This window comes from Apodemus sylvaticus, chromosome 11 (assembly GCF_947179515.1).
Source record: "Apodemus sylvaticus chromosome 11, mApoSyl1.1, whole genome shotgun sequence".
NCBI lineage: Eukaryota > Metazoa > Chordata > Mammalia > Rodentia > Muridae > Apodemus > Apodemus sylvaticus.
In genome coordinates, this window is record NC_067482.1 from 80,286,940 (window position 1) to 80,313,448 (window position 26,509).

The 26,509-nt window shown below is 52.6% G+C and overlaps 1 protein-coding gene across 2 annotated transcripts in view; it reads right to left on the minus strand.

Moving 5' to 3' along the window:
- Positions 1-11,381: 11,381 nt before the first annotated feature.
- The window catches only part of Kremen1 (kringle containing transmembrane protein 1), a 66,871-nt gene continuing 51,743 nt past the window's right edge, over positions 11,382-26,509 (minus strand). Inside the window, exons 6-9 of one of the 2 annotated variants that reach the window (XM_052198233.1) lie at positions 21,025-21,357; positions 19,405-19,563; positions 18,157-18,241; positions 11,382-14,738 (exon numbers count right to left, since the gene is read on the minus strand). In XM_052198233.1, the coding sequence (XP_052054193.1) occupies positions 14,570-14,738; positions 18,157-18,241; positions 19,405-19,563; positions 21,025-21,357 (746 nt within the window). In that variant the 3' untranslated portion in view covers positions 11,382-14,569. Of the gene's footprint in view, positions 14,739-18,156; positions 18,242-19,353; positions 19,564-21,024; positions 21,358-26,509 lie in introns of both variants that reach the window. The other variant, XM_052198232.1, reaches the window with a different exon arrangement.

The following is a 26,509-nucleotide window of genomic DNA, read 5'->3' on the forward strand; positions in this document are numbered from 1 at the left end:
GGTGGAGGGTGGGGAGGGGCGGGGTGGGGGGAGGGCAAGCTTGCCGAAGCTCTTTTCTCTCTCATCTCTCGCTCTCCTTTCTCTTTCCAAAGACACAAACATGTGGACTGCCAGCACATGGGGAGGGAGGAAGGGGAACTGGAGATGTCTATTTTATAGTTTTCAAAGAAAAGGACTTCTGGTGTAGACACTGAACATTCTGCTGGCTTTGGGGAGAAGCTTTGCTTGTCCCAGCAGGTGTCTCTGGGGGTGACTTGGGGTGAGGCAGGACAGTGGCATAATGTTGGACCACAAAGTGGGTGCTAGGCCAGGAGCTTTGGCACAGCTCCAGGTGACTTGCCCACGCAGGGCACACATTCTCCTCGGTGCTCTGGGAAGCACATACAGCCGCTTTCTTCTGTGACGGGGACCCTTACAGCGCCTGTGCTTTTTTTGTGCCTGTCATTCTTTTTAAAGATCAATGCCATTGTGTTTTCAAAATGGCACATGTAGTTCATAAGCGCAAAAGATTCCCCATGTGCTCCCCATGCTCCTCCTGCCCCTCCATTGGTGCTTCCTGATCCCCTTCCTCCTCCTACCCCTTTAGAGGTGCTCACTGACAGCCTGGCTGGGGCTTTAGTGCCTTCATACACACACACACACACACACACACACACACACACACACACATACACACACACACACACACACACAGTCGTGCACGCATCCTTTAACCTGGGCAGCCTAACGAGACCATATTTAAAGGGGACGAGGGAGGCTCAGCAGGAAGAGCAACTACTCTTGCTGAGCACATATGTTGGACGGCACATACACGTGCACATAGCTGCCTCCCACCACACCACCACAGACACACAATGAGAATAACAACACATCGGGGCTGGAGAGATGATGCATCAGTTGACAGCACTGGCTGCACTTGGAGAGGATTCAGGTCCTGGCACCCGCATGGCGGCTCACAACCCCCTGTAACACCGGTCTCCTGGGAGCTGACACCCTCTTCTGGCCACGTGTGTGCATTCAGTGTACAAAAACCGCACAAAGTCTCTCTCTCTCTCTCTCACACACAAATATAAATGTTTTTAAGAAGAGACAAAACTGAAGGCACATGGCAGACATACAGACTGTTGTGTGATATGATTTCTTTCCATAGGGGGTCCTGATGTCTGTGTCAGCAACACGGAATCTCATGGATGGGACACGGATGACCGCGTTCCTGCTGATGGGATGGGCTCACTGATAGGCAGAGAGTGCCCTTCAAAACCTTTCTGGCTCCCAGGAGTCAAGTGTCCTGGCCTCGCTCTGAGAGAACTCTTTCCTGTCTTCACCTGTGACAACTCCTCCCCGTTGTGCCCTCTGCAGTGTGAGGAACCAGACTTCAGAAACCATGACCGGAAGGCTCCTCCCCACTTGATTCTGTAGGCCATTGTTACAGAGACGCGAAAATAACTGATAAACTCATGGGTGGTGTGAGAGGAGTGTGTGTGTGTGTGTGGTGTGATTTTCCTGTTAAGTCTTATAGTGTAAGGTCCACAGACCTTAGCACATTGACTCCAAGATGGAAGTACCACTCAGGCTGTAAGACTCAGCATGTAGGCATCACTGCCTGCGGAAACCAAAATAAGACCTAATCCAGCTGGATGGTGGTGGCACATGCCTTTAATCTCAGCACTCAGGAGGTAGAGGCAGGCGGAACTCTGTGAGTTCAAGGCTAGCCTGGTCTGCAGAGTGAGTTCTAGGACAGCCAGAGCTACACACAGAGAGATCCTGTCTCAACACAAACAAACAAACCAAACCGAACAGAAAACAAAGACCTAATCCATCACAGCCCTTAGTTTTGGGAAAGTTTCTTAAATTACTAACCTTGCTTTTCGGGTTCTGTAGATCCACTCTGGCTAACTGTTCTTGTTAACTGAAGTGTGTCAAGCCAGGACATGGTTGGGTTTTTTGTTTGTTTGTTTGTTTTGTGCATAAAATCTCACCCCGAGAAAGGTTCCAGGCTACACTAAGACCCCAAACACCCAGTGTAGCCACAGGCTGGCTAATAAAGACTTTCTATTGACTTAAAGACCAGAGAAGTCTTCTCTGGTGAATACACCACAGCAATAAGGTGAGGGCAATGGAAAATGGCCTCAAGTGTGAGAGGTTCTATCACCCTGAGAGGCAGAGCAAAGCCGATGTCCAGGTTTAGGACCTGGAGGCCGAGAAAGACACGGGAGCAGTTAACGGAGGACACAGGTTACCTGAAACTCGCGTCCAGGGCTCATTTCCTCACAATCTCAGATCTCACCACAGGGGGGCGCTGGCGAGCAAGGCTGCACAGGCGAGGCCTTGTGCAGGGCGGAGGCCTGCAGAGCCTTGCAGGCCCGAGCCTGGCTGCCAGCTGGGCCAGGTGCTTCAGTCTGTCTGTTTGTCCACCTGGGGCCTTGAAGGAATTGGAGGTCATTCAAGTTCTTCTGTGTTTGTTCCCTTAATTAAGTGGTTCTCAACCTGTGGGCCGAGCCCCCTCTGGCAACCTTCTATCTCCAAAAATATTTCCCCTACGATTCATCACAGTAACAGCAGCTATGAAGTAGTAATGAAATTAATTTTATGGTGGTGCTGTGGGTGAGGTCACCACACCATGAGGAACTGTATTAAAGGGTCGCAGCATTGGGAAGGTTGAGAACCATTGCCTCAATTGAAGCCAAAGATAATGAAGTTCGCTGAAGAAACGGGAGCAGCAAGGTAGATTAGGCCCTGGGATGAAGGGCAGCGGATGCTCACGTGGGGCTGTGGGCCTGAGGGGTCAGCTTAGTTGGGAAATTGCTTGTTGAGCAAGCACAGAGGCCTGGGCTCCAGCTCCAGCGCTCACTGAGGAAGCCAGGCAGTAGCTCACACCTGCAGTCAGCCCCGGGCTGAGGAGGCAAAGGCAGGAAGGCCCCAGCTCCAGGTGCAGTGAGAGGCTCTGGCTCAAAGCAAAAGGTCTGGAGAGGGCCACCGAGATGGCTCAGTGGGTAAAGGTGATTGCTGCCAATCCTGACAACCTGAATTCGAACTCTAGGACCCACCTTGTAAAAGAGAAAACCAGCACACTCAAGTGCTCCTCTGACCTGCACACACACACGGCTGGTCTGTCATCTGATGCGAGGCCAGGTCCCCAAGGACAAGCTCATCTAAAGCCCTGGTTTGTGACTCAGCTCTTATTTGCAGATAAGGACTGACGGCTGGGCATGGAGGCACAAATCTGTAATCTCAGAACCCAGGAGATGGAAACAGGAGAATCAGGTTCAAGGCCAACCTCAACTACATCGCAAGTTCAAAGCCAGTCTCAGCTGGATGAGTTCTTTTTTTTTTTTTTTTTTTTTTTTTTTTTTTGGTTTTTTCGAGACAGGGTTTCTCTGTGTAGCCCTGGCTGTCCTGGAACTCACTCTGTAGACCAGGCTGGCCTTGAACTCAGAAATCTGCCTGCCTCTGCCTCCCAAGTGCTGGGATTAAAGGTGTGTGCCACCACTGCCCAGTCCCCCCCCCCCCCTTTTTTAAACAAAACAAAATCAAGGAAACCATAAGAATAGGGACTATGGGCCATCTATCTATTACAAAGACAGGTCCTCTGTCTTTGATTCTTACTGCTAAAAACCAAAAACAAAGAAACAAAAAACCCATCTAAATGTATTAAGAATGCACGGACCAGGGCTGGAGAGAGGGCTCAGCAAGGGCTGCTCTTCCTAGAGGACCCAGGTTCAATTCCCAGCACCCTGAGGGGAAACCAGTACATTACACGAACTGTCTATAAAATTCCCGTCCTTGGTAATTTGAAACCTTCACATAGACATGCATGCAGGCAAAACACCAATGCACATGAAATTTTAAAAATTATTATATTTTGTAAAAGGCTGGGTGTACATCCTTGATCCCAGCACTTGGGAGGCAGAAACAGGAAGATCTCTGAGTTCAAGGCCAGCTTGGTCTACAGAGTGAGTTCCAGGATAGCCAGGGCTACACAGAGAAACCCTGTCTCAAAAAGAAACCAAAACCAAACAAAAACAAAAAACAGAAAACAAACAAAGCAAAACCCAAAAACCAGAAAAAGAAAAAGCACAGACCCTGACTGCAGTGGCCGAGTTAAATATGAGGTGTTCCATTTCCTAACAGGGTCTGGTTATGTAGCATAGGCCGGGTTTGAACTCACGTCCTTTCTCAGCCTCCTCAGCCTCCCAACTGTAGGGATTTCTGGTGCACCACATGTAGCTGTGCTCAACCAATTAACGTGCACGGGCAGTGGAGCGTGAGGGTGGGGGGGGCTGGAAGAGAAGGTAGCGACTGGGGTCTGGGACCCCGTGGCAGCAGCGGACCCTGCTTCGAGCCTGGGTCCGCAGCCGTGTTTCTCCGGTAGGAAATCCCTGGTTTCCCTGGCAGAAGGTGAGTTGGCCAGAGTTACCCACACGGTGTGACATCAGGCCCGTGTCCTGCACACGATTGCTTCTTCAGCTCTGCTTTGTCCCCAGTAATATACTCAGACTGGGAGAGTCTCTGGGAGGGAGGGTCCCAGCCTTAGCAAACAACCCGAGATGGAGAGGGCCCTGTGGTAAACCCAGGCCACCAACCAAGGCACCCGCCTTGCCTCACTCACTTGCAGACTAATAGGCTGGAGGGGTCTCTGCGTGGGAAGGAAATGATTTTAACCCAGGGCTTGGCTGGGAGGCTCTGGGGGCGGAGTCCAACTCACAGGCATTAGTAGAGGGAAACAAAGAATTGCTGAGGACGGCAAACTGGTTATAATTAAAAGAACCTGGGCTCTGGAAAACAGAGTGGGGCGGCCAGCTGTCCTGGGTCTGGGCTCCTGCCGCGGAGCTGGGGGTGGGGCAGGAACAGACAACCCCGGCCAGCTGCCCGCCCCTGCTGGGCAGACGGTGAGGAGATCTAGGCAGAGCAGACTGGGGGGGGGGGGGGAGGGGGAGGATATGTGTGTGTGTGTGTGTTTTCCCACAACCAGACTCACATATGGAGTCTCTCGGGGAAGGCTAGTGCTTCATGGATGAGTTATTTAAACTCTCGGAGCCATGTTCCTCCCGTCTGAGTGGGGCAGAAACAGACCTACTGCACGCAGTGGCTGCGGGGATGAAGAGCAAACAGTGAGCCGTGGAGGGCAGGGGTGTGGCCAAAGGCCTGCGGGCGGGCGGGCGGGCGGCTATTGCGTAGCACACGCTCCCTGAGCAAAGGGCTCTCGGGCTTCGCTGCTGCGGCAAAATCAACAGCGCATCTTAGGACATCAGCCAAGTTTTGTAAAATTGAAGTTTCTTTCTGAAAATGTTCTCTCTCTCTGTGTGTGTGTGTGTCTGTGCACAGGCGCACATGCACTTGTGTGCACTTGCATGCAGAGGCCTGAGGACAAGATTTGGGAGTTCACGGGTTCTGGATATTGAAGTTAGGTGCCAGGCTTGCATGGCACGTACGTGGAAATTTTGGTGTCCATCTTATTATGACATTTAAAATGTTATTACATTTATGGGGTCGGGGCGCGTGGGCATAGCATGGTATGTGCGTCTGTGGAGGTAGAGGACGGCCTCTGGGAACTGCTTTTCCCCTTTCACCACGTGGGTCCCAAGAGTGTCAGGCGTGGGGCAAGCACTTTTACCTGCTGAGGCGCTAATCACAACATCCAGGAGGCAGAGGCAGGCAGATCTCTGTGCGTTCAGGGCCAGCCTTGTCTACATAGTGAGTTCCAGGTGAGCCAGAGCTACCCAGGGAGACCCTGTCTCAAAAACCAAACAAGCAAACCACTGAACACCAGCCACTGAGTTGGCTCCGTAGGTGAATGTAGAAAGTGAGCGAAGTTCTGAGTGACTCGGTGTTGCTGCCGTCAGCGTGGCCATGCCAAGGACCCCAGTTCCTTAGCTCCAAGGAGTAGAAAACCATCTGAGGCAAGAAGGCTCACAGGGACCCAACACCTTCCTCAGGTCAAGGGTGAATGCTGACAAGGTGCATAGAAAATGTCCATGTAGCATTCTCTACCCGGCTGCTTACAGCCTGGGGCCAGCTCCCTACAGAGCCTGCTCCTACCGCGATGAACGAAATCTGCCTCCTGGTTCACTCTACACCATAAACCCTGCCTCCTTGTTTATTTCTATGTAATAACCCCACTTCTTGTTCTCCAGCATATCATAACCCCGCCTCCTGTTCAGCTGCTTATCATAACCCCGCCTCCTGTTCAGCTTCATCATCATAACCCCGCCTCCTGTTCAGCTTCATCATCATAACCCCGCCTCCTGCTCAGCTTTATTATCATAACCCAGCCTCCTGTTCAGCAGCATATCATAACCCAGCCTCCTGTTCAGCAGCATATCATAACCTCGCCTCCGGCTCAAATGTGTCTCATACGCATGCTGAGCTGCGAGGCTTCTCCAGCAGACAGCCCAGTCCACCTCACCCCAGCTTTTCTGTCTACATTTGTCTGCGTGTCTTCATTCCCTCGGTTCCCCGAGTCACAGTCTTGGGACCCAAGCTGTGTGGGACTGAAACAAGTAAAAGCATTTGTCACCAAGGCCTGGTGACCTAAATTCAATCCCCAGAACCTATGTACAGGTGGACGGAGAGGAGTGACATGCCAAGTCGTCCTCTGAGCTCCGCATGTGCACCGAAGTGTGTCTGTTCCTCTCCTCATAATGTTTCCTACTTTGAATTTCTAAAAGATATTTAACAATGAAATATTTAGTATTGGCTACTTAGTAAAAAGCTTGCCAATGCCAAACCCTGTGTGGAAATGGTTTGTTAGATGCATCCATGATCGCCGTTCCCCATCTGTCTTGATTTACTGAAGAGATAAATTACAAGGCTAAGTCTGTGGAAGGGCTTCCTGATGTGTGTGTCTCCAGAGCTGTCACGCAAAGTTCTGTGGGTGGGAAAGGAGTGTACACACTCATCTGATTCTTAAAAAAAACAAAACAACTCGTTTTGTGTATATGGGTGTTTTGTTTGCATATATGTTGTGTACCACATGTGTACACATGTGTGCCCGGGAGCTAAAGTTACAGATGTGCATGCCCAAGTCCTCTACAAGAGCAAACCAGTGCTCTTAACTGCTGAGCCATCTCTCCAGCCCCACCAGGAAGGGGTCGAGGTTAGATTACTGCCTTGTCTGGGGTGAAGGTGTCCGCACTCTTCCTGGGCTGTCTGGAGACATCTGTGATGCTGAGTTTTTCGGGACTCCTCTCCTCAGTGGGGGCTGGGGGGCTGGAGTACATCAGGAGAGGTGCTCCAGTTCTGGAGCTAGTGCTCCTTGGCGGATGCTGAGCCCTGGCCACGACCTCCGCTGCTTGACCTTTCTGAGGTTGCTGGGCTGCGGCAAAGAATTCTGTTAGTCTGCTTGTGCAGCCAGGGCTTTGCTCCGACTAAGAGCCTATGGGGTTCTCGTCAGGCTTCCTTATTAAAGCCCCTTGTGGGCCTAAAGGCGTCGCCAAAGGGAGACAAGGCAACCCTGCAGAGCCACATGTCCCTTCAAGGCAAGGCTGTGGTGCCGCCGACAGGTAAGAACACCATGGTGTGCCACCCTCAGGAACATCTGGAAACCGAGTCAGCTCTGCAGAAACCTGCGGCATACCCAGAACATGGGTTTGTGTTCACTCGGGGACTTGCTGGTGGCCAATCAGGTGCTGGCTACTGCCATGATGATGTCCTCACCCCATGCTGGGTCACTGTGCCACCTCAGGGTATTGATTTGGGGCCTGAGAAGGCCTCTTTCTTCTCTATACTTTAGGTATCACCACTAAAATCTCCAAAGTACCACTGAAATTCAGAGATGTGAGGCTGGCAAAGACCAGAGGCAAACAAGGCGGGGGACACAGCACCCCTGAACTCTGCAAAGATCACGCCTTTCTCTTCTGGGCTGATCACTCAGCGGGTGTATGACACGGCAGCATCTACCACCCCACAGTGCCTGACATCACAGAGCAGACTCTGCACTCGCTTCCTGGAAACCGTGCACAATGCCAGGGCTTGCAAACTGATCCCTGCCTCAGCCCATATTCCATCATCAATAGATGCAGTTGGGTCCTGCCTTGGTTGACACCAAGACACCTTTCCTACTTGCTGAAAAGGTCCAAGCCTTCTTAACTGCTTCATCGGCCTTGTGGCTGCTGCCACCATGGCTGCTCCTGCTGCTGCTGCTGTGTGGATTTAGTCTCCTCCCCAAAGCAGCCAAATCAGCTTTTGTTGTTGTTGTTGTTGTTGTTTTGTTTTTTTGTTTGTTTTTTTGAGACAGGGATTCTCTGTGTAGCCCTGTCTGTCTGTCCTGGAACTCACTCTGTAGACCAGGCTGGCCTCGAACTCAGAAATCCGCCTGCCTCTGCCTCCCAAGGGCTGGGATTAAAGGCGAGCACCACCACTTTATATGAGGAGCAAGGAAACAAAGTCTTACTTCTCTTAAAAAAAAAGTTCCTATAAGGATTAAGGAAAAATAGCAGCCGCCTTCTCCAGTTCCAAGGTAGACACAAGATCTCTGGCGTCACACCTAAGCCTGTAGGTCACCTTGGCCAATGATAAAATATCAAACAAACAAGGTGGATCCAGTGGTCTGGGAAGTACACAGCATGACACTGGGCTCACAGTAAGTACCATGGAGGACGGTAGCTAACGGTACCCTTGTGATTTGACCAGCAGGGCCAGAAGCTTCCGTCGGCTCACACAAGCACTTAGAAAGCTGCTCCTGCATTTGGCGAAATGAGAGGTCTGAATAGCCCTTGCCGCTTCTCCCACCTACGATGTCACATGATCAGCACCCAAGGGCCAGGACCATGCTACAGTTAGTGGCCAGGGTTAATGGTGGTAGCTCTCTACTCCAGCCACCACCGCAGAGGATTCTGTAATTTAGACCTTACGGTGTTCTCCCGAGGACCTTCAGTCCCCAGTCTCCTTTCCTTGTAAAGTCCGTCCTTCCTACTGAACCTCCCTTGCCATCCCTGCCCCCACAGGGCTGACAGGTTCATTTTCCGGCGCATCCTTGCAGCTGTCCTAGAGATAGGCTTCCATGTCCAATCCACTGTCCACCCCCAGAGGCGGGTGTAGGCCATTCAGTGGGGGCCTGCTAGCTGTAAGAGCAGCTGGAGACCAGAAATTCAGACTTGTAGCTGTCAGCAAATACAGCTGATGTATTCTACAACTGACATATCCTATCCCCAAAGTGTCCCCTTCAGCTGAGCAAAAACATACCCCTGTAGGGACTCAACGCTGCCACAGAGGGACAAAGGCTTCTCAGTTCTCCGAGCCCCAGAGTCTGCCTACAGTCTCAACACACATGGCCCACTTGGGAGAGGACACCACCATGTGACTCCCAAGCTTGGAGACAAGGTCACCTTTGTCCAGCCTTTGCCCTGCACGGGAAGAGCCCTTGACTGCAGGACAAAGGATGAGACCGGAGCCACCCTGGCGATGGACCACAGGCTGCTGGGATGTGTAACACACTAGGTCAAGGTCAGGTGGCCCAAACCCCATTCAAATGGGCTTGCTGCTCTGTCTCTTCCTGCCGTCTCGTAATCCCACAGGGGTTCTCTGGGCAGGGCAGTTGCACATTCTGGGCTCGTTTATTTTTCTGTCACTGCAGGGGTTGTCTGAAATCTACCAGCAAAGCCTCTCCTCTGTTCTCACCAGCCATTTCCTGCCATTACAGATATTCTCCATCATGGAAGGACAGCAGTTCTTGGAAGACGGAGGAAAGCTCAGGAAGATAAACAGTCCAACAGAGCTGGCTTTCATGGTGTCGTCACAAGGGTGGAAGCAGTGTCCCTCCTGGGACAGAATCTGCAGAAGCTCTGGGCTGCCTGTTGTGCCGCACACATGTCCTCAGTGTGTGACATACTCCTCTGTCCTGTGACACATGCAGGGCTGGAAGTCTTTGTAGCTGAGTAGACAACAACCCTGCTCTGTTGGTAGACAGTGGTCCTCAGTTGGCACAGATGGCTGTGTGGACCCGACTGTAGTCACAGTTCGCAAGGGGATGAAGGAGTGGTCAGATGTGGTGGGCGCTTCCTGGGGGAAGCTGGTCTGGGAGGTCTGGGTCTGGGATCAGGATCCCAGACATCTCAGGCGGTGGTGGAATTCTTTGACTGAACTAGCCTGCTCCCCAAGAAAATCTGGCTGAGTTGAGACTCAATCAACCCCTGAGAACATGGAACTGGGACTCAAAGGAGCAGCAGGGCATGAGGGAGAATGGACCACGACAGTTGGGCTGCTTGGCTGGGAGGTCCCATGGCTCCAGGGGAAGGCCTGCTCCATCTTGGTCCTTTTTGTAGTTCTTTTACCTGCCTCAGCACCTCAACACTGTCCCGGCAGCTTTGGGGGCCACATTCTACTCTTACCCCGAGGAACTCATCAGGGCTTTACGTACTCTGACTTACGTGTTCCTGGTCAGAGTGACCCTTCTCCCACACAGACACCAAGGTCAGGCCTTTTTTCTTAACCCCTAGGTGTGTTCTAGAATAAGAACAACAGCTACCATTTAACTAATGATGTGCAGCACACTACCATTTAATAATGTACTGTGCCAGACTGTATGAAACAGGCACAGAAACCCGTGGTAAGTGGGGTTTGAATGTAACCTTAAGCATGTGCCCGACCTCTGGGCATGGCCAGCCTCTCCTTCCGTGGTGCTGGTTTGGGGCATCCTTTGCCTGGACCTATGTGCTTCCGGTGCGTCTCACGGGTCTGCTGGCCTTTGGTCTCCTCATCCTGATTGCATTTTTCAGATGTCAGTCCTCACTGGAACTCTTGAAAGTCCTCCTGTTTTACTCTTCCTGGCCTCAAGCTGACGTGTAGAAGAGTCAGAATGGCCAGCTAACCACAGGTCGACGCTCGACTACTAACTGCCGCTGCCTCTTTTCCTTGTTGGCACAGTAGGGACCATGGTAAAGCGCTGCTTACATAAAGAGAGGGCTGGAAAGGGCTTGGTAGCCCAGTGGCTGGGGAGGCTGAGACGGACGAATGTCTGAACCCAAGAGTTTGAGGCCAACTTGGGCAGCGGATCAGAGAAAGGCCTTATCTCAAAACAAAACAAACAAGCAGCAGAGAGAACGGGGACAGGTTACTCTGGGAGGCCGGCTCAGCTCTTCCTGGGCACTGTCTATCAGGGCTCCATCATCTGGGGTGACAGCTGTTTCCAGGCTGGGCACCACAGTGATTAGGCTGAAGCTATCACACTGCATATGGAGCTGATCTGGGGTCCTGGTGTTTACAGTGTGCCAGCTCTGCCTCAGATGTGGTCAAGCAATGACCAGCCCTGGGGACAGCAGGAGAAAGGCGGCTAATGCCAGGCCTGATGCCTGGGAGGGCGAAGAGTTCCAGCTCTCCGTACTTTTCTGTGGGGCACGACTCTTGGGGATCCCTGGAAAAATGACAGCCTTGGCTCACCACAGTTTCTACAACAATGAGAATATTTATTTTCTTCAAACAGTAAAAATAACATTTTTTCTCTTTTGTAAAAGTACCATCACATTCCATTTTCTTAAATAACAAAATCCTAAAAATATATATTAAATTGTATACAGTGTGTCACACTTCATTTTATATTTTAAAATACATGATGTTTCTATTTTATTCTCAAAGTTGCATATTAAGAACATATTTACAAATAAAGCCCTGTTGTCCAAAGTCATGTCCCTGCTGGAGGGTGAGATTGGAAATGGGAAGCTCTTGGTGCCACGAAGGTGGCGGGGTGGCAGCTCCCTGTGCTGCTAGAAAGGATCCCTCCTGATAGCCTTCGCCCCTTCCCTCTGCCATGAGATGCCCCTCCCACCTGTCCGCCCTGCCCCACCCAGCCTCCACAGTGTGCTCAGCTCTAACTTGGCAAGACAGAAGCCTGCATGAGTGAGTGAGGCCCCCAGGTTCTGTTGGAAGACCAGGGTGGGGTGCAGCCGGCAGGTCCCCCCACCCTCAGCCAGAGCAGAGAGTGGCCTGGAGGTAGAAAGGGACAGTAAACAAAGATACAAAGGGACCAAGCAGAGGTTAACAGTTCCCAGGGCAGCACCCAAAGCAGACCTCAAACACCAAACAGGAGATTCCACACAAGCTGCGGAGTGAGGACTTGGCCTGGGAGACCTGTGTGGCCCCTGCAGAGAGGCTGACAGAGTCTGGGAGGCCATCCACTTCTAAGTGCTCTAGAAGGTCAAGTGTGGGCTGTCCTTGGCAGCAGCCTGTGCAAGCTCTGATAGTGTCAGGCCAGTGGCTGCTGAGGAGAGTCAGGTGGGGTCCTTCCTGGGATGACAGTGAGGCATGGGGTGGCACCTGGCCCAGGCACACCCCATGGCTGGCACGGAGACCAGGACAGCTGTGTCCGCCAGAGCTTTGATCTTCAAGAGCTTTCGGCTGAGGAGTCTGCAGCCAGAGCCCACATGTTGAGAAGTCCAGAGCTCTGGTCTCCTTGCTCACTTCAGGCGGACTCAGCCCCATCCTTGCAGATGAGGAGAGGACGAAGGCTCCTTTCCCACTCTGCCTCTGCTTTGTAAGTAGTGTGACAGGAAGGGAAGGAAGGATGGACACAGGGCACCTATGCCTCTAGCGAATGTCTCTGAGGGTCAAGCAGGGTCTTCTGGGCTGCGCTCTGGGCAGTGTTTACCGGCACAGAGGCCTTCTGTGACGGCTGCTGCAGGTTCTAACACTGTGACCGTCATTTCTGGAGGTCTGGCCTGGATGATTTACAGCCTTTCCCACTGGCCCTTCTGTTGTTGGAGGTCGGTTAGTTTTCCTTGCCCCCCAACCCCCAGGAGAGGAAGTGGATCCTGCAGTGCTGGGCTGTGCCAGGCCAGCAGCAGGAGGAGCGTGGGCACATCCACTGCCCTTCCTGGGGACACCAATGCTGAGCTGCAGCTGCCACCACACTGGGGCTTGGCTTCCTGTGTCCGAGACGTGAAGAGGCAGGTGAGTGGTGGCCTAGAGGAAGCCTGGGGCAGCGATCTGAGCTGCACACATGTCCTGGCCAGCGAGCTTTCCCCGGGAAAGAACCCATATCCTCTGTGTCCCACGCACATGGTGCTCTGTGACGCAACGCTCGGGCTCAGGGGGGGATCCTGCCGATGCTATGGGCAGCCTCGAGTGGAACCTGCTCCTGTCAGTCTCTTTCCAGTGCTCTTCGTATGTGGCGGGCCTGCCCTCACGCCCAGGAGCCTGCGGCCTTTCCCATCAAAGTGAGACCATGACCCCTCGTAGCTCCTATCCCCGCAGGGCCCCCCAGGAGCCCGGCCAGCGCCCCAGCCCCCTGCAGAGACTCAAGGTTCCTCCTCTGGTTGCCCCTCTCCCCGTCAGCTCTGGTTGCTGCCTCGTCTGTGCTCCTGCTGCCTCTCCCTCAGGGTCATTCTCAGGCCGTCCCATCAGTCCTGGGGCAGCAGCTGCAGTGAGGCGCCGGGGAAGGGGAGCACGGGGTCCCAGGAGCGCACCCAGGAGAGCAGAGGCTCAAGGGCTGGCAGGAGAGTGACCAAGGCCCACCTTCAGGGCACAGGCCGTTCCTCTCAGCTGCTGCTGACAAAGGCCATGCCCGGACTGCAGGACTTCTCTGCCAGGGATGGCTCTCTCTCTCAACTGCAGCTGGGACTCTCAGTCTTTCAGCTTGTCCTGGAGGCTCTCCAGTTCCCAAGCCTGGCCTTTCCTGCCTCCCTGTCTGAGGGGCAATGGGCAAGACAAGGACGCTTACTCCTAACTACTCTGTCCCCATGATAAGGGACAAAGGACAAAGCTCTCCATAGTTTTGATCATCTTTTGAAACGATAGCCGCCTCACATAGGGACCACAGAAGCTGCCGCATGCTACGCTACAGGCCTTTTCTCTACCCCCTTTGGCAGTACTGGGATAGAGCCTAGGGCCTGAAGTATACCAGCTCTCCACTACTGAGCCCCAGCCCCAGATCTAGGCTAGTCTTTAAACTCCTGATTCTGAAGTAGGATCTCACTGAGGACGAGAGACAGCCTGAATTTAGACTCTGCAGGATTGGGAACTGCTTGAGGGCCAGGCTAGTTAAGTCTAGTAGACAAGAAGTTCCCTGTGTCTGTTCCATGGACAGACAGACAAACCAATCTTCAGGCTTGCCCCACTGGTCAGTGGGTATTGAAAAGAACCCTCTAGAAAGAAGACATCTGGTATGCTCTGTTCTCAGTTCCCTCAGACGAGATGACACATCGTAGTCAGAGAGAGCTCCAAGGCTAGCCTGGGCCTCTGGGCCTGGGGCACTAATGCCCAGGAGACCACACTGGGGAGGGGGGGGAACCAGGCTGCCTTTAAGAAAACCTGAGGAATCTTTCAGTCTGGCTCTGTTGCAAACTGTAAAGAGCAGGGGGAACTGATCTGTATGCGGACAAGACAGAGAAGCAAGAAAACTCACCCTACACTGCACCTCCCCACCACCAAGTGTCTTCTAGAAGCAGGCCCAGCTGTGTCCTGTCAGCTCAGCCCAGGTCTTAACATCCCCAGGGCAGCCAGGCTGGGCTGCCGTCTGCAACAGGGTGCCCCCAAAAGAGATGGAGGTGAATGGAGAGGCAGAGACGTTCTCAGAGGAGAACTTGGGAGGGCCCAGCAGACTTGCTTGGAGCGGAGCCTCCCGGGCAGGTGCGGGGCATCAGTCACTCACGAGGGGATTGCGGTCATCTTGTTGACTCTGACCCTTGAGCTTCTTCTTAAAGATGGAGATTGTAGTGGAAGGTTCATAGAAAATGGTCCAGATTTCCCCAGAAGCCCCAGGCTGACGACAGTCCCTAAGGTCTCCTGAAGCAGGAACTCGATGAGATCTGTCAAACAAAAACAGGTTTTCCAGTAGATCTGAAGAATGCACTCAAATAGTGTGCCTCCTCACGAGGCTCTGGTCCCCGTGAGGCTGCCTTGGGAAAGGGTCAGCTGCCTCAGAGAGTTAGGGATGAAGGCTGGGTGTGGTGATGCACACACGGAACTCCTGGAGCTCAGGAGGGGAGGCAGGCAGAGCTCTGAGTTTGAGGCCAGCCTGGTCTACAGAGAGAGTTCCAGGACAGCCAGGGCTATGTATGTAGTAAGACCCGAGTCTCAACAAACAAACAAACAAACAAACAAACAAACAAACAAACAAGCAAACTGCTAAGGATGATATATGCGGAACGTATATAAGGAGTGGCCAGAGCAGGAGGCTGGCAGGGCAGGGGCCTCCTTGTGGCAACAAGGGAATTTCTATCAAAATAATTCAAAGCTGGAAAAAGCTGTTTTAGGAGATTATGAATTTTCAAATATTCTTTTGCTTCCCTTCCTCTTCCTTCCCCAATAACAGAATACTACCTACCAAAGCCGTTTACCTAGACGGCTGCCTACCTAACAGGTAACGGGAAAGTTCTGCTGGAAGCAGCGAGCCCGGACATCAGCCCTGCTCCTGGCCCATTCTTCTCTTCCCCTCCTGACAGGCAGGGGAGCTGAGAAGGGGCTCCAGTGTTGAGAGGACTCAGGCCTGCGCTTTAGGGCCTCAGGCCCGCTTCAGCCTCCTGTGAGACACTGGGCCCCAAGGGCCTTCCTTGGATGTGAAGAGGACATATTGGTCCTCTGAAGGTGCAGTCTACATCAGTGAGGACAGCCAACCACGGGTGAAAAGCCTTGAAAAGACGCTAACACGTCCAGACACTTCTCCTTTCCATCATTCCTGGAAACAGCAGTGTTGGCTACTGTGAGAGGGGCAGGCAAAGCACTAGAGCACGCACCCGACGGGAAGCCCTGTGTTACGCCCAGCCCTACACCATTTTACAGACCGGGTCTGAGGAGATTCGAGCCAGCATCACGTGGTGTTCTGAAACGGAATCTCCCCCACATTCTACTCTCTTTGCATGTCTGTCTGTCTGTCTGAAAGGGGAGCTCAGCCAACAACACTAAGGACACTATTCTACTGGGAAAGTTCAGAGAGGAGCTGAGAAGGTCAGGAGTGTGGCCACAGTGGCTTTCACGTGTCAACGTTTGTGGTAGAGGCCAATGAGGCCAGGAGAGGAGGCCAGGGGAGGAGGCCAGGGGAGGAGGCAGGGGGAGGAGGCAGGGGGAGGAGGCCAGGGGAGGAGGCCAGGGGAGGAGTCCAGGGGAGGAGGCCTGACCAGAACCCGCTCCGTGCCCAGGAAGGTCTGGAGGTGGGGTCTGGACAGCGCAAGATCTCTCTGGACACACAAGTCAGCGTGCTCTGACTATTTCTTTCTTCAATTTTGTTAGAACTGAAGGGTAAATAAAGCCTTTGTAAGATTTCTTTTTGTTTTTGAGATAGGTTTTGGTTTTTGGGTTTTTGTTTTGTTTCACTTTGTGGCCCAGGCTGTCCTGGGATTTATTAAGTAGAAAAGGTTGGTCTCAAAGCAGTGAACAGAATTATTCAAACATTTAGTCACTCATGGGCCACAGCCCCACCCAGGGGAGCTAATGGCCGTCAAGGGCTGTTGGAGGAGAGGAAGCCATTGTCTTCAGGGGTGTAGGCAGTGGTGAGCTGCACACGCTCCGGTGAACAGGCAGTGAGAGGACTGTAGCAATGCTCCTATCTGCCTACTGAGACGGGAGAGCGCAGGCCGGAGCTACTGCACCCAGCTGAGGCAGGGTCTTGATAAGCCGCCCATATCAGTCTCAGTTATAACCCTCCGCTTCAGCTTTCTAAGTAGCTAGGATTTCAGGTGTATGGCACTGAGCAAGGCTTAAATATATGTTCAAAAATAATGTGTACTGGGGCTGGAGAGCTGGCTCAGCAGTTAAGAGCACTGACTACTCTTCTAAAGGTCCTGAGTTCAAATCCTAGCAACCACATGATGGCTTACATCCATTTATAATGAGATCTGACGCCCTCTTCTGGTGCTGTCTGAAGACAACTACAATGTACTTAGATATAACAATAAGTAAATCTTTTTAAAAAAAAATAATGTGTACTTACTGGCAAACTGGGGATAAGACAGTTTGGGCATATTTGGGTCAAGAGCCTCAGACACCAACAAGGGGCTGTGCAGGGACCTGTGGCCCGGGAGAGAGCTAAGGGCTGGGCATGCGCAAGCCCACAGCGTGGCCTGGACAGCAAGCAGAGGTGAGCGAAGCAATGCACAGGGCGTCAGGGAGCCTGCACCTAGCCTGCACTGAGGCGTCCACAGCAAGCAGCCCTCCCTGCAGAGTCCATCCCACGGTTGGTCAAGTGCTGACAACACAGGGCTGCTACAAGCTCAGCCGTAAAATGGACACAGCCCTCAGCCCTCCACAGCTCCACGCAAGGGCCAGGCGATGCGAGATGCTGGCCTGTGGGGATGGCATGGCGTTGGCACTCAGGAATTCATGGCAGCTGTGGCTGCCCACATAGGGCTTGTATAAGACCAAATGATTCCAAACATTTAGTCACAGGTGGGGGAGGGGCTCGTGGGCCACAGCCCCACCCAGGGGAGCAAGGGCCGTCAAGGGCTGTTGGAGGAGAGGAAGCCATTGTCTCCAGAGCTGTAGCCAGTGTCGCTCCAGCGAGCAGCCCCACACCCATGCCCATGTGGGTAGCCTGGCTAAGGGCAGTGGGCCACAAAGGAAAAACAAAAAACGAGACAGAAAGGCGTGGGAGTGGGTGGGGTCTGGTGGGGGAGAAGAGAAGCGTAGGGTGGTGGTGAACGATAAACTATGTACACGTATGGAACTGTGAAAAATAAATTGGTGAACATCCTGAGCACTAACTGAAGCGCTGAAATCATCTTTGCAAGACTTCCTTGGTTTCTAGAGGCATTAGGAAAACTGCGTGGGTCAGGTGGTGGTGGCGCGGCCTTCAATGCCAGCACTCAGGAGGCAGATGCAGGCAGATCTCTGAGTTCTGGGCCAGCCTGGGCTATACACAGAGAAATCCTTTCTTGAAAGAAAGAAGAGAGAGAGAGAGAGAGAGAGAGAGAGAGAGAGAGAGAGAGAGAGAGAGAGAGAGAGAGAGAGAGATGGAGGCATGGTAGTGTCTTAGGAAGCTGGACTTTTAAATACATCTCTATGCCAGAATGTTTTTAACCCTTCCTGAAACAGAGTCTAGTGGACACAGCACCCTCCACCCAGTGTGGCTGGTCCTGCCACCTGCCTCTCTTGGAAGGAACAGCAGTGTTCTCTGCCTTGTGCTGCCTGGGACTCAGCCTCTGGAATCCTGTTCTGATGTTAAACTGTCCCCAGACAGATGAAGAAATGACAGAGGAAAGACGCCGAGCTCCCGTCTGTACTGATACTCACTTAAACGTGACGTGCAGAAGGATCTTGGCAACGACAGCCGTGACTGTGAGGATGAGGAGGGTCGCCAGGCCGTACACGGTCCACCCTGCAAGTGCAAAGCAGAGCTCACTGGCCTTGCCTTCACCCTCAAAGAAGCCTGACAGCTCAGGGGCGGAACTGGCTCTGGGGTCCTGCAGGCAGGAGCAGGAACTCTGCAGCAGGAGCGACTCAGAGCTGGTCTCTGGTAAAACCTGGACACTAGAGTTGGGGTCCAAAGGGGTTCAGTAAATCTCTCTGCCACTGGAACTCAGCAGTGGATGACTTAGAAGTCTTTGGGTCCCAGTTTTCTCATCTGAGCAACGAGACGTGAGACCTGTGAAATGCTACTCCAATCCACAGCCAAGTGATGCGGGGCTGGAGAGGTCTCTCCCCGGCCTTCTGTGGTAAGATCTACAGAGGTGAGGGGCAGTGTGAAGACTTCTAGACTAGATCACAGACGGCAGTCCTCCTCAGTGCACCAGCTCCCTTAGGGACACGTCCTCAGGAGAACCAGGGAGAACCTGCCGCCCAGCACACTGGCTTAGCCCGTGAAGGGCACCGCCCATGGCTCTCTCCTGCACAGCTTCTCTTCCAAGCTCCTAGCACGCCCAGCCTTCGGCGGGGCTTCTGGTCTCCCTTCCCCCTACTGGAAACCCAGGAAACATGCACAGCTCTGTCCCAGCATCTGTGTGCACTTCATTCTGCAGAGGAGGAACAATGGCTGGCCTTATGCTGCCCACAACTTGGAGACTAGGCTTGTGTTTCCAGACAAGAGAAGGGTAGGGTGTGTCTGGTGCAGTGTGGCCAGCGGTTAGTATGGTGCCTGGCACCTTGGAAGGAATTCTGCATCCTTGGGGACGTAAACCCCAAGGATGCAGAATTGGTGCACATCCTACCCCTGAGCCGACCTCCAGCCCTGTTCACACCTGAGCCAGTGCGGCTTTTCTCGGGGCTCTAGAAAGATGCTCTCACGAGATGGTTTTATGATGAACAGACCATCTTAGCTGCTAATCACAGCTCCCAAAGGCACACAGACACCATCTTTGGAGGGGAGCTACGCTAATGAGGGCACTTCTCTCAAAGGCCATTCAGACTAGAGGTTGCAGGGCCAACATCCCAACCATGTCTGCAGAGGAGCGCCCACAAGCACCCTTGTGTCTGTAGTGTTGAAAGAACTACCTTCCACTTTGTGGCCGCTGGCCCCAACCGACGGCGCCCAGGAATGGCTACCTGGGACGGTCTGTGGAGCGTGGCTGGGGCCGGGGGTGATGACATAGAGGACTTTGGAGGAGTGGGCAGCGCTGATACTGAGGTTGGCTTGCTCGGTGATCCCCTCTGCCAGGGTCTGGTTGACAGCAGGCCTTTCCTGTGGTGGTTCCTCCTTGGTGGCTAGGAGAGCAAAAGGATTAACCAGACAGAGCTGAGGACCGCGGCAGGAAGGAGGGCGCTCCTCTGAATGGCATGAGGCCTTTTCTATTTTTCATTCTCTGTGAGAGGATGTTCTGCACGTGCATAGGTGCACACGCATGTGGGGAACATGTACATGTGGAGACGCAAGGTCAATGCTGGGCCTCCTCCATGAACACCCACCCCTCCATGTTCCTCAGGGAGGCAGACTTGGAAACTGTACAACTCCTCAGTATGGGGACTTGTAGGAACCCCTCCTCCACCCTCCAAGGCTGGAATCGGAGGGCTGCCACACCCACTCAGAATTTCTGTGCATCTAGAGCTCTGCACCCCACTCCACTCCTCATGTCTGCTCAGCAAGCACCTAACCCCTGAACTCAGCACTTCCTTCTGTTTGAGACAGGGTCTCATATAGCCCAGGCTGGCCTCCAGCTATGTAGCTGAGGATGACCCTGAATTGTTAATCTTCTGGCTTCTACTGTCCTCGAGCAGGTCTTACAGGTAGGTATGTGGCGCTACTCCTGGACGTGGAGACCTGATGTGATTCAATGCAGTTTCCTCCACTGGTCTCTGCTGGTAAAGCAGAACCTGTCAGGCTATGGCCTGGCCTGCAGGTGGAAGGGACAGACTGCTGAGCCTGGTGCTGAGATTGGTGTCTTCAGACACTGAGGCACCTTCTTGTTCCCAGCTTTTTGCTCACAGGGCCCCATAATGGCAAATCCAAGCCCGCCCTAGCCTGCCCACTTCCTCCAGTCCACTACCTAAATAGTTTATACCTGTGCGGTCTAACACCTGCGCTTCTCAGAGGCCAGCAAAGGATCCTGTTGGAGGGAAGCGCCTGTGCTTCTGAGGAGCAATGGTAGGTTAGTCTGCAGGCCTGCCTGGGCTGTTTAGGAGCAGCAGGATGGATGGAAGGACCACTGGGAGCCCTCCAATTCCAATCCTCATCTCCTTTTTTTATAATCTATCCATGTAGTCTGTCTACACAACTGCCACTAAAACCACTAGCCTGAGGAGATGGCCCCGGCCTGCTCTTTCAGAGAACCTGAGTTTGGTTCCCAGCACTCATTCCATGTCAGGGCGTTCATAACTGCACGTCTATACCTCTAGCTCCCAGTAATCTGATGCCCCCTTCTAACCCCTGAAGCACTCCACAAATGTGGTATACACTCACATAGGCATAAAGAAAATCTAAAGTAAATAAACAAAATTATTAAAATAGTGAAACTGAGATAGAATCTAATTGTGCACTGGAAGGTGGGTGCCGTGCACTGGAAGGTGGGGTGTTGTGTGATGGTAAGTTGGGATGAATTAATGTTGAAATCATCTGTAGCTGGGTCAGGAGGACCAAGTCTGCCGCCAAAGATCCACTTTAGGCTTGAAAATGCTGGCAAGGAGGAAAAGGCAGGGGCACCTATGCCCCCAGAGACAAGGATATCTCACCTTGGTACAAGACAGCAAATCCCTGGGCCTGGTTAATGCGATCAGAGAAGAAATACAAAATGACAAAATCCAGAGAGACATTGAAGGACAAAGGCGAGCGGTTCCTTCCACTGAGCCGGACCAGGACGCGGTGGGTGTAGCCATCCAGCAGCTCCACCATGTCTGCGGAATCCCTGATATCAAACAGGGTGAAGTTGAAATGGATGCGAGAGGCTCCCGGAACCCGGATGGTCCAGTAGCAGACCCGCCCAGTGGCGTAGGTGTCAGGAAAGTCCGGGGAGTAGACCACGGCTGCCATGGCTGAGTAGTTCCCACCGCAGGCGCCCACGAGAGCTGCAGAGAGAAGACAGTGGGCCTGAGTCTCGGCCTGGGGATCCTTTCCAATGTGGACACAAACAAACTCTTAGGAAATGTGATCTTACAAGGGACATTGTTTCCAGCTACAAACCAGGCCATCCTGGGTTTTAGGATCAAATCACAGAATGAATCACTTAAACCCTGAACAAATGACTGTGCGGACTATTAGGTTTCCCCAGGAGGCCTTAGACTAGTGTTTGGAGGAGTGGTGCAGCCCAGGCTGGGGTCTGGCTGGAGTCAGACAGTCTGCAGTCAGGAGCAGCAGGGCCATGCGAGCCTACGGGCTGCACCTCATTCCCAGGCCTCTCCCTTGTTTTCCAGTTTAGGGCCACCACCTGCTGCTGTATCCCATGACACTGAGAGGACATCTGAGATAGGGTGCGTGGAAACACTGGGACCTCTCAGCTGAGGAGAGGCTTTTGAAGAGGTGATGTCATAGAGGAAGGGCCCCGAGTCGCCCGAGAGGTGCACAGGGAGCACTGGACTGGAAGGCCTGCTCTGAAGGGATGCTCTCCGAGCACGTGTGAGCACGAATTGGGTCTCCAAAAGCTCCCAAGGGGACTGAGGGGGTAAAACCAGACTCGTGGTGCTCTTGGTCATCCCACTGCATCAGCCGTGCTTTCTTAGGATTTTAGAAAGGCGACGCTCTTGTAATTAAGATCTTGGAAATGAAAGACTTGAGGAGGGAGTGTAGGAACGGGATTGAGGATAAGTTGTTCCTTGTCAGGGCTCAAATGGAACACAGGGCCATATGCATGCCAGGCAAGCCTCTTCCACTAAGCGTCAGCTCCTCGGGCTTTAGGGAGCTTTTCTCTAGCTACAGAAAAGGAAGACAAGAATGCTGCCTTGCTGGCCCTGGTGGGCAGGATATAGTCCCAGCGCCACGGAGGCTGGAGTCAGAGGATGCCAGGCCAAGACTGACTCACAAAACCAAAGGCTGGCAAGAGCTCAGTGGGGGTCTTTGCCTACCTTGTGAGTCCCGGGGAAATTGCTTTTTCTTCTTATGAATGAGGAAGCTCAAAATCAGAAGCTGAGGTCTCAAGACAACCAAGGGAAGTTACCAGTAACACGTAGGGTCACGGAAATGGGCTCATCTGTGCCAGAGTCCAGAGGGAAGAGGTGACTGCCAGTCTGTGAGACGGCTGCACGTGAACAAGTTCCTGGGGACCCGTCAGCCTGGCTTCTCAACTGAGGACACGCGGAGCCTGATACAGCGGTGTTTGCATCACTTGCACAGGCCTCCTCGTGCTGGCCAGAGTGCCCAGTGCCCAGCAGCCACCCTCTCAAAGGACCCAAAAGCCTTTCCCCAGGTGCTGGGGGAGGGCTGTTAACCCATTTCTCCCAGGGCCACTGGAGAGAGGCAGGTGTGAACATGTCTGTGTCTGTGAGGGAGTAGGAGAATACTTCCTTAGTAACAGGTAAAGGCCAACTGCGTCTGGGAGACGAGCTAAAGCAGAAGACTTCGGGCCCTTGCTGCCTTAAGGCCTCCTTGGAAGAGAACAGGAGTCTCTTTCCCAAGTTCTGCCAAAGACCAAAGTGTGTAGCTGCCAGGGGAAGAGGGGGAACCCCTGAAAACACCTGGTCCCTGTGGTTGGTAGTGGTCCTAAGCGGTAGGAAAGTAGGGGAACCAGCGACCCCCATGCCTTCCCACAGACTGCACCAAATAGCAGACAGTGGCTGTCTCCCATAAGGGACCTGCTCAAGGCTCAGCGTGGAACAGGACACCAGAACCCACACTAGTGTCCTCTGCCATACACTAAGCATAGCTTCAGGGGTCAGGGAGCCTGAAGGCAGCAAAGGGAATGACCAAACACTGCCCACTGAGGTGGGCTGCAGACGGACCCCGGCCCTGTGCTCGCTCAGCAGGCCTCTGCAGTGTAATGCTGTTTACGTCAGTGTGTACCACTCTACCCAGTGTATGACATCAAACAGAATACCACAGTGCACACACAAAGGCAAGAAAAGGTAGGGAAAGCTTCAGCACCAAGGAATAAAGCAGCCCACAGAGTAAGATTCGCGTGACCCCGGGTCGGGCTGTGAGACATGGAGGCTGTGTAAGGACACAGTACAGTTTACCGTGAGAGAGCACACACCGGGCGGCTGGGAATCTCAGGAGAGATGTGGAGAGCACAAGAGTCAGTGAGCTAGGCACAGTGCTTCCTGTCTGTAATTCTAACTGCTAGAAACTTATAGGCAGGAGAATTAGAAATTTAAGGCCAGCTTTGGCTTAAAGTCTGAGGTCAGCCTTGTCTCAAAAACTCAAAGTAATCAAATGTTGGGACTGGAGAGCTGGCTTATGCAGAGGATATAGGGTCAGTTCTCAGCACCCACGTCACATAGCTGGTTCACAGCTGCCTGGAAGGTCTAGCTCCACTGAAGCCTCTGCTGGCTTCCACTGGTATTGTGCTCATATGCATTTGGGGGTGGGGTGGGGCACGTGTGCACGTGCACAAGTGCGTGTGCACGTGCACGCGCGCGCGCGCGCGCGTACACACACACACACATACCTAAAAATAAAGACATAATAAAAAATATAAAATAAAAACATTAGATACTATCAGTGATGAAGCATCTGTCAATAAAGCCTATTATCCAAAATGAAACAGAGAGGACAAACCCAACAAACAAAAAGAATGCCTAACAGCCACAGAAAGCATCAAGTGCATAATGTACGTCTCATAAACGAACGAGAAAGGAGACAGGTAGAGGAGTTATTGGAGGAGAACATCCCAAAGCCAATTATTAAGGATACCGCAGATCTAATAATCTCAGGAAAATTAAGCCAAAAGTAAACCAAAAGGAAGCTGGGCATGGTGGCACACGCCTTTGATCCCAGCACTCTGGGAGGCAGAGGTAGGCGGATTTCTGAGTTGGAGGCCAGCCTGGTCTACAGAGTGAGTTCCAGGACAGCCAGGGCTACACAGAGAAACCCTGTCTCATCAAACAAAAAAAGTAAAAAGGACTCTCACTACCTACCCACCCCTCCAGTCACTCGGACCTCTGCTCTCCCAAATCCTGAGCTGTCTGTAGCTAGTATCTTGAGGTGCTCCGCCTTATCTGTAGGATGACCAGCAGGTGACTGCGTTACCTAAGGCTCCGCCCTTTGGGAGAGGAAGCGTTAGGATCTGTTCCGATGGATGGTGTCACATCTACTTATCTCTGAGGAGCAGTGAGCCACAGAGCCGGCCACGGCCAGGGCCTCTGCAGATGGACTGCACCCAGGCAGAAAGCTGCGCCCTGTGGACGATGAAGGGATGATGACCAGGCACACCGGGCACACCGGGCACACCGGGCACACCGGGCACAGAAGCTGGGTCGGGACTCCCTTGTTCAGAAAAGGGAGTCTAGTTGCTAAGAGAATTTAAAGCTGGTAAACTTGGGGTTGAGTCTCCTCTGGTACTTACTGAGGTAACCTACTTTATCTTTAGGGTTTCTTTCCTTTTCTTTTCTTTTATTGAAGCAGAATCCTATTATGCAGCTTAGGCAAGCTTTCATACAAACACACCGTGTAGACAATGTCCAGGTTAGAACCTGCAAAGGATCGGTTAAAATAAACCTGGCTGAGCTGGACAGTTATGCTATAAGATAATTGATCTGTGTCCCCCAAAAGATGGATTCAATCCTACCACTAGGGGTCTTTATACATGTAACCAAGTTAAGATGATGTTATAATGGGTTGGAGAAGGTTTTAAGGTCAGGGGTCTGTGCCTTTACAATGAGACCCACAGAAATACAGATACAGGAAGAGGGAAGGCAGCAAAGTTTGGGAAAACGGAAGGAGAGTGAAACAGCTACAGGCCAGTGACGTCAGAGATGGTTAGTGAAAGTCTGAGTCCACCATGTTCCCTAGAGGTTACGCTTTCATCCCTTGTCCCTAGCTGGTAGTACAATTTGGGAAGGCTGCAGAACATTTAGGGGACAGGCCTAGCTAGCTCACTAGGGGTGGGCAGTAGAAGGTTATAAATTACACCAATCCCTGGCTGCAGTCTCTTCTATGCCTCCTTCCTATCAGCACGGAATAATCTCTCTGCCACCATGAACTGAATTGTTCTGCCATCTTTCCTTGTCCCAACAGCCTCCTAAAACCATGGACCAGAACCATAAACAGTTCCTCCTGGAAGCTGTTTCTGCCAGATACTTGGTTAAAATGATGCAAAAGTAACACAGAAAATTTGTGCTAGAGAAGTGGGAGGTCACTGCTGTGTGTGGGGTCACTGCTGTGTGTGGGTCACTGCTGTGTGTGGGGTCACTGCTGTGTGTGGGGTCACTGCTGCGTGTGGGTCACTGCTGTGTGTGGGTCACTGCTATGTGTGGGGTCACTGCTGTGTGTGTGTCACTGCTGTGTGTGTGTGGGTCACTGCTGTGTGTGTCACTGCTGTGTGTGTGTGGGTCACTGCTGTGTGTGTCACTGCTGTGTGTGTGTCACTGCTGTGTGTGTGTCACTGCTGTGTGTGTGTCATGGCTGTGTGTCACTGCTATGTGTGTGTGTGTCACTGCTGTGTGTGTCACTGCTGTGTGTGGGGTCACTGCTGTGTGTGGGGTCACTGCTGTGTGTGTGTCACTGCTGTGTGTGTGTCACTGCTATGCATGTCACTGCTGTGTATGTCACTGCTGTGTGTGGGGTCACTGCTGTGTGTGTGGGGTCACTGCTGTGTGTGTGTCACTGCTGTGTGTGTGTCACTGCTATGCGCGTCACTGCTGTGTATGTCACTGCTGTGTGTGGGGTCACTGCTGTGTATGGGGGTCACTGCTGTGTGTGTTACTGTTGTGTGTGTGTGTCACTGCTGTATGTGTCACTGCTGTGGCTGACTTAGCCATGCCACGCTAAGGGCTCAGGAACTGGTTTACTGGAGGAGGGTGGAGGGTGGAGGCTGGAGATGGAGCTGAGGAAGCCTCAGAGAGCCGCTCATGCTACACAGTTCTTGTGGGAATGTGGAAGCTGGAACCTCAGCAGAAACAACATAGCACTGGGGAAGCTTCGGGTCAGAACAAGGCTCTAGTGAACTGTTTACAGCCCTTAGTGCAGTCTGGCAAAAACTCTGTCTATGTCCTGCTGTGTTCTGAAAATCTGAGTGAGGCTAAATTAACAAGTAATGGGAAACCATTGGCAGAAGAAACTTTAAGACAG